The sequence below is a fragment of the Mirounga leonina genome, unplaced genomic scaffold, assembly GCF_011800145.1.
Source record: "Mirounga leonina isolate KUSES-001 unplaced genomic scaffold, KU_Mleo_1.0 Mir_152, whole genome shotgun sequence".
In the NCBI taxonomy this organism is placed as follows: domain Eukaryota; kingdom Metazoa; phylum Chordata; class Mammalia; order Carnivora; family Phocidae; genus Mirounga; species Mirounga leonina.
The window spans coordinates 8,146,800-8,157,404 of NW_023270380.1; the positions used below are offsets into that span (position 1 = coordinate 8,146,800).

Below are 10,605 nucleotides of genomic sequence, written 5' to 3' on the forward strand. Positions count from 1 at the left end.
ACCTCTTTAGGTTTTCATGAAGCTCAAGTGTGTTATCGAGCATCTAGGATAGTTCCTGTCACATAAGAAGCATATAGTGTCCCTGTCAGTTGAATAAGGAAATATTCAGTCCCTGCTTAGAAGCAGTTTGAAGTGGAGTTGACTTGCCTACAAAGCAGGTATTTAAGTACCAAGATTAATGCCTTTAACTTTGCTGAAATATAAAGCAACCTAAAAGTTATTCCCTGCAGATAAATGGGGAAACTTTGTTTAACCAGAATTAATTTCAGAACTCTACCATGATGAGAGTAGAGACTGACAGTATGGCCAACAGTGTTAATTACTAGAGTTCTTTGAGCAGAAGATTTACCTTGAGAAGTCACCATGTGTTAGTCTTAAGGACTAAGAAACTAGGGAATTACTTGTTGGTCTGGCTCAAAACTAAACCTCTTCTGATCAAACCACTTCCCGTTGACCAATCCATGATCAGATAATTCCTTTTAGTCACTGTTCTAGACATTGGTTTTTAGTGTGATGCTTAGAATATCATAATCACCTGAGAAATGGTTAGAAATGCAAGTTTTTAAGCCTTAGCTCAGACCTATTTAAATTCTGGGGGTGGGGCCAGTAATCAATTTTCATCAGCCCTCCTTTGATCCTATGCACACTGTCTAGAAGATTCCACAGTAGCTCTAGGCTAGTTCTACCTTAGTTTGATTGATTTTGTGGAAGAGTTTTGTTTTATACCCCTCTTAAGCTTGTAACCTCTGTATTTAGTTCTTGTATATACTACCTGACTTGTCAACCAACTATGAATCTACTGAAACATTGTTCTATTCAGAAGCTAGAAGGGCTGGAGTAGAGGCCTAGGGTATCATGTTGTTATTCTATTGTCATGCAAAATACTGCCCCAAGCTGGAAACAGGAGATGCCAACAGCAGATAGCTTACTTACTTTCTTTTAAATGAGAAGCTGGGCACAGGCTGGTAGTGCAATCTGGTTTTATTAACACAACTGGAATAATTCATCTCCATTTCCTGATAGCCAAGTAAGACACTAACAAGGCTCCAATGATTAAGGTCCCAGAAAGGCCTGCCATCCACAGAGCTTGGGAACCTATAGGAGAACCTGTAGGGTAGAAAGGTAGGTTAATGTATGCCAAGACCAAGTGATTCTGTATCCTGAAAAAGACATCTTTAGCTATAGGAAAAACAAGCCGGTCAATTTGAGATTCACATTGGTCATATCAGCAAGGAAGAAAAATTAGGGATGAGGAAGTAGCTTTGGCTTGATTATTGGTTCAGGTAAGGGGCTTCCAGTAGCTAAAGTCTCTGCCCACTCACTTGAGTTTTTATGGAGCTTTTCTGAGGAGTCCTTAGTGGCTTGGAGTAGAATCATGGGACCCTTGCTAGAAATGCTAGCAGTATGGTTGTGAAAATGGATGTTAGAGTTTCTTCTTCCTGTTGGAGAAAGGAGAGCTAGGGATTAGTTAGGATTTTTTGCACATGGTGGTGTAGGAATGGGAGAGTTAGGTCCCTCAATATGTACAGCTGTTCCATGTCTTAAGTGTGTTAACAGAAACTCAAACAAGTCTAAGACTTTGTACCTAACCCTGCTACCTCATTTTCACCAGAATTTAATAGAGATTATGATATTAGACTTTCCCCAAACTGCCATTCTTCTGTAAAAGAGGTATTTGGACAGTAATATGTTAATACCAAGACCTTTTCCTAAGCTACAAAGGTAACTGGTAAGACAGTAACAGAGCAAAGCTGTTTGAATCCTATTTCTATTGCCAGTTATAGGATCTAAGTTTTTTAGAAGGATATACGTTTCTTTTAGAAGCATAGACATTTCTTTTAGAAAGGTATGGAATAGAGGTCATCGGAGTTAGGTTCTAAATATTTATTGAAGTATTTCATAACTATCATTACATTACTATGAGTCTCCCCCCACCCCAAGAAGGGACTTAAAGCTTTAGGGGTCATGAATCCCAATTAATTCAGGTGCTAGACAGGTAAAAGTTAGTGGACCAGCTAGGAGTACACACACATTATAGGAGGACTGGGTCTGACCCACTAGAGCACCTACTGTCTGCAGGCATACTCCACCTGTAGATCTTCAGGCAATGTTGCTAGACATGCCTTCAAGCAGGTATAAACGGCTTGATTTGTGAACTAGCCAGATAAGTGTTTTTGTTAGACTGAGTCATGTGTAGGTCATGAGCCAGTTTGAGTCCTCGCTTAGCTTTTTTCATATACATTTTGACCAAGGCTGAGACTTGAGGATTTGTAACTTATATTTAAAAGGCCTGGAACTCTAGGAAGCTGGTTGTCTGTTCTACTGCATCATAAAAATACCTAAAGCAGCCTCATTAATAAGATGAATCTTTACTTTGAATCATTTGCCTACAGGCTAAAGAAGGTAAGCAGGGGGACTCAAGATTATTTCAAGTTTGTCCTCCAGTGTGGACAGCTTGGATACTCACGCCTGGCAACAGGACAGGTTATCATACAGGATGGTGTCCCAGCAGGCTGGCAGACAGATGCACTACAGTGCAGATACACCTGGGAGCCAATAGAATGGAGATCATGGTGTAGAACCACATCACAAGTCTTCAAACTTAACTCCCCGGGAAGAAGTTGAAAGAAAGTTATCAGAAAATCTTGACATCCCAAGCTGATATCACAATAACACTAAAGAAGTAGAGTCCAGTAGGCAAATGTCATTCATGGCTTTGGGATCAATGGTGGCTCTGAGGGAGTACCACCAGCTACATTTAAAGGGCAGCCCTGGCCGAGGAGTGGTAGGATGTGGAAACAATTCTGAGTTGGGGGGGGGGGCGCGGTTCTGAGCCCTGCTGAGGAACACAGAGGGAAGCATCATACCGGTCCCCCAAGTGCCTTCTTTGTCACCAAGTCCACAAAGCTGAAGGTGAAAATGCTGAAGCGCTGGTAGTAAGATGGAAATGGAGGGTCCAGGGCTTTTTGGACAGGGATCAGCTGTGTCTGATAGTTGTCTCCAGCATAGGGGCATCTAAGCAAAGACATCTGGCAGTCAGGAGGGGCTTCTCAGAGGGACTCCAGCACAGGTGCATGGAAGAGCCACTTACCCTTTCACCAGCATGGGCCACTGGGGCTGATGCTGCGGGTTTGTGCTGGGTGTGGCCCAACAGTGATGGAGAAGTAGCCCCAGGTAGGGGTCTGTTCTGTGGCGGATAGACACCTCCACGTAAATGGGATCCCGAAGTAGCTTCACCACTGGGTAGTCACCGGCAGTGTAGTAGGATCCATATAGCTTATCTGCAAGAGACCAAAAGGAGTTGAAGCAATAAACCCAGAATTAGGAAACTCTACATTGCCTGAGACAGCATATACACAGAAATACCTCCAGCAAGTGTCTTATTACAAAGTTGTCTTAATGCCCAGAAAAGAGATAGGGCTTTAGACTGTAGGCCAGATGCTCCAGCCAAGTGGGTCTTACCTTTGGCAATCTTGAGTTCCAGAGTGAGGGGTCCAGCCTGGGTCTCAGGATGGGGTGGTGGGAGCGTAAAAACCTGGACATTAACCGGGGAGGCATTGCTACTGATCGAGTAGCTGCAGCTAACTCGAAGCCTACAGAAGAACAAGAGCTTTCTTAGCTAGTGTGGGTGGTAGGATGGGCCATGCCACCGTTCAGCTTTTAAAGGTTTTAGGAACCATTACATGCTAGGTGCTGGACAAGTTTGTAAACATGAGGGGTATGGTTCCTGAGCTTGTGAGAGCTAGATCTTAGTTTGGGAGACCAATATGTAGATGGGATCAGTGTCGGTGCAGTACTGTGAGAAACAGGTGCTTTCTGTAGAAAGGGTAGTTAGGGAAGAGCTTGCAGGGAGTGGTCTTGAAGGAAGACAGAAAGTAATGGAGGTAAGAGGAGGGAGAGAAACAGCAGAACAGAGAATGGAGACCAGTTTGTCCTTCTATAGAATCTTCAAGGGACTTCAGTCGGAGTTTGGGGAATAGTGAGTGAGGGATGGAGGGCATTTAAGGAGGTTGGGCTGAAGAGGAAAGTAGGAGGTGCTTGATGCAGGGTCCTTCAGGTTACATTCATGATGCCTAGTTTAAGCTGTGGCAAGACAATGAGGAAGCGTTAAGGGTGCAATCTTCTGAGGTGTTGAGGAGATTCTTTGTTACAGCATGGACTATGGAAGGAGAAGGCCAAAATGAGAGTCCACGTAAGTGAAATAGTCCAGGGGAGTTTGATGGCAGTGATGCGGGGTGACTTAAATAATGGTCCTTGAGATTGGACAACCAAGGCAGGAGACAGGTTCTCTTGTCATGAGGAGAGGTTCTGTGGATTCAGAGCTTACCCTAGAACTCCTGTTTTATGGGAGGGAAGGCATTCTGGTTAAGCAGGGTCAGGTTAACTAAGACCTTTACCTGAAAATACTGTCACGGGTGATAGAACCATGGCTCCAAGTTCTCACATCTCTAGCTGCGACCAGCTCATTTTCATATACTGCCTGGTCTCCAATGATCTAGAAGTATGGGGAAAGAAGTATTATTCCTGCTAGCCAGGTGTCACTTCACTCAGAACTTGCTCTGACCTAACAGTCAGCAGTGCTAAGCTATTTTAGGCTGCATTTTCTGCTCCTTGAGCAGAGGCAAAAGCAGGTGGCAACTAACCTGGGACATTATCACTTCACCTTACCTCAGGATAAGGCAATAGGGCTTATTATAGAGGCAGCCAGGAACATGACCACAATGTCAGCCAACCCCTGCTTGCTTTCCAGGGCAGTATGGCAAGAAGACACTCTTACTTGTTCCTCTTGTCTATGGCTTGGTAGAAGTACTAGCCCCTTGCTGGAGCGCAGCTGTGATCTTAGCTGAATGCCCAGGGGAGGTTTCTGCTTTCTCAATGGTGAAGCATTCTTCTGTCCTAGAGACCATTATATGCACCAAGCAGTGGTCAGCTGTCTCCTTCATGGCTAAGATATTCCACCTCTCCCTCCAGTCACTAGGACATTTCTATCGGACTTCTAGAGTTAGGGACAGAGCCAAAGGTCAACTGTTCTTACCTGTCTTGTGGTGCCACAGGAATTAAATGAAAACCAGAAGAGGGCAAAGGTACGTGTTGCCATCACAGGGGTACATTCATGGTCATTCCTGAAGGCCAAGTGCACAGAATTTAAGAGCAGTGGGGGTGAGGTCACCTTCCGAGACACGGCGATGGAGAAGTGGCCATCTTGGGTACAGTGTGAGGTCACTGAAAAACCAGAGTGGCTGTGCTGAAAACAGGTCATACCTCCTGTTTTGAGCCAGCTAGATATTTAGAGAGTTTTGATCCCTCCCCAAGAGGTTGGCAGTCCCACCGAGTGGACTCTGTGCAAGTTCAGCTATCCAGAGCTCAACGGAAGGACTGAATGAGCGCCTGGATTTGAATGTTGCCTCCACCACTTACTGAGCAACCTCAGGCCAAGCATCTAACCTCCCTGCTCTAGCTTCATTTATAAAATGGGGATAATAGTACTTGCTTTGTTTTACTTATCAGTTAGTATTCAGAGCTTAGGGTCTGAGTAGTGATCACTTAGGGTCAAGTATTCTAGGATATGCTCATTGCTTATACACTAACTTCTGGTCATCTTTAACATTTGTCTTCTGGGGGAGGGGGGAGGGAAGATCACTCTTCTCTGGATTTAATTGCAAGTTATTGGTACTTTACTTTAGCTGGTTTCAGAGATGCAGTAACTCACCTGTGTTTCCATAGTAACAGGAACTTGCCTCCAAATTGTAGCAGCAGCCAATCTTCTCGCAGTCTCCTTGAGTGATAGGTGAAGGAGCACAAGGCAGCCTGTCCCACACTGGGACAGAGTCACACAGGTCAGCGTTTGGAGCATCTAGGGCTACATTTTGAAGAGGCGAGTAACTCGAGCTAGATAACGAAGTTGTGTCTTAAGAAAAAAAAATCATTTGTTACAAAGTATTAAAATTCCCACAGATGTCCAGATGATCAGGGTAGGTCTGTATTATATACTAGCAATTAAGTTTCCGAAAGTTAAGTAAATTTTAAGTTCCCTGAAATTAATACTTCTTGAAAGAGAATACCAGCAAGATCAGTAGAAGCAGTGGGGCTCCTTTTTTCCTTCAAGCAAAGAATTCTATTCTGCAGAGGTGCTTCTCAGTCTTCCTGTACTGTGAGTTACTGGGGGATCTTTTTGAAATGCGGGTTCTGGTACAGCTGGTCTGATACGGGGACTGGGATTCTGCATTTTATCAGTGTTACCTCTCTGGATTAGATTTTGGATACAAGGCAGAGGAGAAGAGTGCACTACAGGTTTGAATCCCTTAGGACTTTGAGGTAGGGCTTGCAGAGGGCAAGACAAGATTTGCTGAAGCTGAGTAGGAGTCACACTTCCTGCTAATTCCCCAGTTAAGTGATCAAGTAGCCTCCAGCTGAAAGGCCTGAGCCCTATTTTCAGGGCACAGTTGATCCTCGGAGGCATTTGGCAAGTATCCTTAATAGCTTTAGCTTCCCTTCCTACACTTCTCAAGACCGAGGAGCTCCTGGTCTTGGGTTAATTCTTGTTCAAATCCCAGCTCTGCCGCTCACCAAGAGCTCACCATTCGGGGGAAGGAATAGCATATACAGCACTGGTTAGGACTGGGGAGGGGACGGCGAAGTGCTCTGCCCTCCACAGTGCCTCGCACCAAGTCATCTAATCACTCATGTGGTGGTTATCTTAAGGACCGCATGTGCAGGGGAGCTGGAGGACAATCCTTCATGTCACTATCGCTGCACAGAGCAGGTAGAAGAGGCTCAAGAGCGCACCACCCAGACCCTGAAAGTTTCCAGCCCTTACCTGGGGGATCCGTAGGACACTTGAGCATCTTTGTCTTCGTAACCATGCTGCGTCCAGCCACATCTGCTTCCTCGACTCCAAGTAGCATGATATAGTGGTGGTCCTGGGGAGTCACCCCTGATGGTGGTGCAGGGGGCCTCAGCATTCCTGGTGACTGGGTCAACCTGGTCCACTCAGTGACATAGCAGCCGCCGTAAGAGGCTTCTAATACCATGGAGCTGCCTGGGCCCTCCCTTAGCCAGACACCACAGCCAGAGTTATTCTGCAGCCTGTGTGGCAGCCCGCGGTTGTCTGGAAGGCAGGGGGGAGCAAAAAGCACAGGGGGGTCAGTCGCCACAGTCCTCAGTGCTGGGAAAGGACAGCCAGCTTTGCCATCACACCCCAAGGGGGCAGCAGCAAGAAGAGAGAGGAACAAGAGGGGGCTCCGATTGGGAAGAGAAGTTCTATCTTAGACGATTCAGTCTGTAGGAGAGGCTGCAGAGTTTACCAAAGGGGGAGTGTTAGGAGGGGAAGCTAGAGGGCTAAGCCGAGTGAGTCAGCAAACTTACCCCAAGCTATCAGTGCAGGAGTCGCTGTCCCCTGGCTCAGGTTTATGGTGAACTGAAGACTCTGTAGCCCGCAGTGGAGTTCACCAGGATAATCTGGTGCCTCGGGCTTCTGGTGACTGCTCAAAGCAAGAGCCAAGGGAAAACAGAGCAAGATGGACTGTAGCAGCCACATAGCGCCACTAGGAACCCCACTGGCTGTAAGACCTGCCTTGTTTCCCAAGAACCGGAGCTCCCCATGCTCCATGAGGTTCGTTATATACAGAAGGAACTGGTTTCAGGGGACTGGCTTCAGGGGCACACCTGTGTGATATGCAGGTGGGCCTGCTTTGGAAAGGGTGATTCCCCCAGCTTCATTCACTTTAGGCTATAGTCTGCAGCTGCATTACTTTAAACATTGCAATCTAGGCAATTCCAAGCTTAGGAAAAATGTGCTACCTTTTAGCTAAAAGAGGCTTCCCCAAAGTTGCTCAGGGTAGCACTTATTCTAGTAGCTTATTGACTTTAGAAGACCATCCTCTCGTTTTGCACATTGGGTGTGAGTCTGAGCTCTGCCACTTATGAGCTATGCAATCTGGCTAAGTTACAACCTTTTGGAAACTCAGTTTTCTCTTCTGTAAAATGGGAATAATATCTCCCGGTAGTAGTATTCTTGAGGGTTAAGTGAGAATATTCTATGTCAAGTGTGTGGCAAATACTCAGCCAAAGAGCACTCGGTAAACACTGTTGGGGCCTTTAAGGACCCCCGGTACCTTCATGGTTCTAAGCTTTCGCAAGAAGTCACTGCACAATTGGAGCCTGGCTTGAAATTTCACAGAAATTTAACCTTGATTAAAAAAAAACAACAACAATAACCTTATTTAGAACCTTTCCCTGGTCCTAAGAGAGAGTTCCACCACTGAAGTCTTTTCTTGACAAATTTCAAAGCTTTTATTTGCCATACTTGTCCTATTGGGCTCCCCTACAAGACCTAAGAGGAAATGTGGATCACGACATGAATTCCCCAAAGGAATTTTGCCTCTTACGGATATTTCAAAATCTCTCATCACTTACCTATGTTTTAGACATATTTTCATAAATATGCGGGAGTTTCTTATTTGCTTGGTTTCCACATTGTTCTCCTCCTTACAGGGTATATGGTTTACATGTTCTGGCCACTGTTTGGGCCATAGCATCAGGCCAGATTGTAGAGACATTCTAAGAGATTGAGGAATGGATGGATCTACTACCCCCTGGTGAAGCAGGGACATGAAAATTGGCTTCTGTGGTATTTCCCCAAAATGGTCTTCTGACTATATTTAGCTGAATATTTATTATACAAAAACATTTCCCGAGTCAGCAGAAGTCTTAGCCAAAGCACTGAGAATGTATATACAGGTAATAGAAGACAGTAAATAAGCATATATCTTCCAGGGGAAATTGGATGACTCATTTAACCACGTGGTAACAGAAAACATTGAAGGGATGCTGGACTCTGCCTTCCTGGGTGGGATGTGGCTTCCTGACAGCCTCTCTCTGCACTGGATTTGGCCACTCCTGACACACCCCATTTACTTGCTCACAGGACTTACCACATTGGATTCTAAGGACCTCTTACTTATTTTTCATTGCATCCTGAATGCCTTAGATAGTGTGTACTCTGTGTTCACGGAGTCAAGAATGAATCAGTGAATGTGCTTTCATTAGTGGCCATGTCCTGAGGCTGACCCCCTTGAAAACATGACTCCAACTCATGATCTTTACCTGTTTTTCCTTCAAGTCACTATATATGTGTTTGCAAGTATAAGAAAGAAGGTGATGTGTGTTATGTCTCAGTAGCTTAAAGCCAGTTTCCCCACTAACTTACGAATGCTGTTCTCTAAAGCAGGGAAGGATCAAGGAGAGTTGCTCTTTTTTCTAATGCTTGGGGGCAGTGTAGCATCATGGTTATTTGGATTTTGGCAACAAATGAAAGTGGGTACAAATTCTAAGTCATTACTTCCTAGCCCTGTGACCTCTGTCAGTGAGTTCCAACTTTTACATCTGTGAAGTGGGGATAGTAACACCTACCTCACATATGAGTATTAGTACAACCAACAGGTATTGTTTGATGAAATAAGATAATGTGTGTACAGCGTCTGTTACAAAACTTGCTGTGTAACTGTTACTTGTCAGTGTCAGGAATGTCAGCAAGACCAGTCCATCTGTTTGGGACACAAAGGTGAAGCAGGTGCCAAGCAGTGGCCTCCTTGGATTGGTAGGGAGTCTGAGGAACAGCCTGTCCTGGTGGGATCACATTCTGTAGTGAGGTTGTGTGTTTACAGAGTTAAGAAATGAACATACAAATCTGAGACTGGGTTGAGATATCTGGAGGTCCACCCAGGCTCATACCAGTCACCCTGATGCCACAGAGGATGAAGGATGAGTTCCCAGGAGAATATGCCAGCAGGGGTCTGGGGTTAGGTGATTTCATGCTCACTCGCTCCTGTGCTAAATCCTCTGAAGACATATTCATTCAGCTATACCACTCAATTTCGGGAGAGGAAATGCACGGATAGCATGTGATCCACCTTGAGGAGCCCCAAGTTTAACTGATAAGATATCCTATCCCCCTATTATCTCAAAAGTAATGCTCTGCTCTTTGAATTTGGAAAGGCAGATGCTGTTTTATGTTAGAATGACTCGGTCATTTAGAAATAACTTTTGTGGAATTACACACGGAATACAAATCAGCATAACTTGTAGAGACTTACCAAAAGCCCTGTAATCATGGTGACATTCCTTTGATCTATATTTTACAGGCATATTTAAGGATCCACCTTGTGTCACCTACCAAAGTAGTGAGGAGTCCCAAACAGGAGGCTAAACTGCCTATAATGGTTGATTTTATGTGTCAGCTTGACTGTGACATGGAGTGCCCAGATTAAACATTATTTCTGGGTGTGTCTGTAAGGGTGTTTCTGGATGGCATTAACATTTGAATCTGTGGGCTAAGAAGATTGCCCTCCCCTGTGTGGAAAGGCATCATCTAATTGGTGGAGGGCTTAAATAGAATGAACAGATGAGGAAGGAGGGACCCCCCCCCCCCAACCGCCGCCACCTTTTTAATTCCTGCCTGCAAGCTTGAGTTGGGTTACTGATCTTAGGACTCTTGGACTATAATTTACACCCTTCACTCCCTGGGTTCTCAGGACTTCAGGCTTGGACTGGAATTATGGCCCTAGCTTTCCAAGGCCTCCAGCTTACAGACAGCAAATCGTAGGA

General features: G+C 45.1%; 1 protein-coding gene across 2 annotated transcripts; it reads right to left on the reverse strand.

Moving 5' to 3' along the window:
* Positions 1-964: 964 nt before the first annotated feature.
* On the reverse strand, positions 965-7,827 carry ZP4 (zona pellucida glycoprotein 4). Of its 2 annotated transcripts, none has more exons than XM_035008377.1 (11): positions 7,366-7,827; positions 6,818-7,108; positions 5,711-5,908; positions 5,036-5,223; positions 4,398-4,495; positions 3,463-3,593; positions 3,092-3,281; positions 2,868-3,015; positions 2,468-2,546; positions 1,323-1,439; positions 965-1,107 (listed from the first exon to the last, which is right to left on the reverse strand). In XM_035008377.1, exons 1-11 carry the CDS (start codon positions 7,607-7,609, stop codon positions 1,004-1,006), a joined length of 1,788 nt encoding a protein of 595 aa, XP_034864268.1. In that variant the 5' UTR covers positions 7,610-7,827; the 3' UTR covers positions 965-1,003. The 2 variants fall into 2 exon arrangements, with proteins under 2 accessions (XP_034864268.1, XP_034864269.1); XM_035008378.1 differs by having other exon boundaries at positions 967-1,107; positions 5,711-5,860.
* Positions 7,828-10,605: the final 2,778 nt, after the last annotated feature.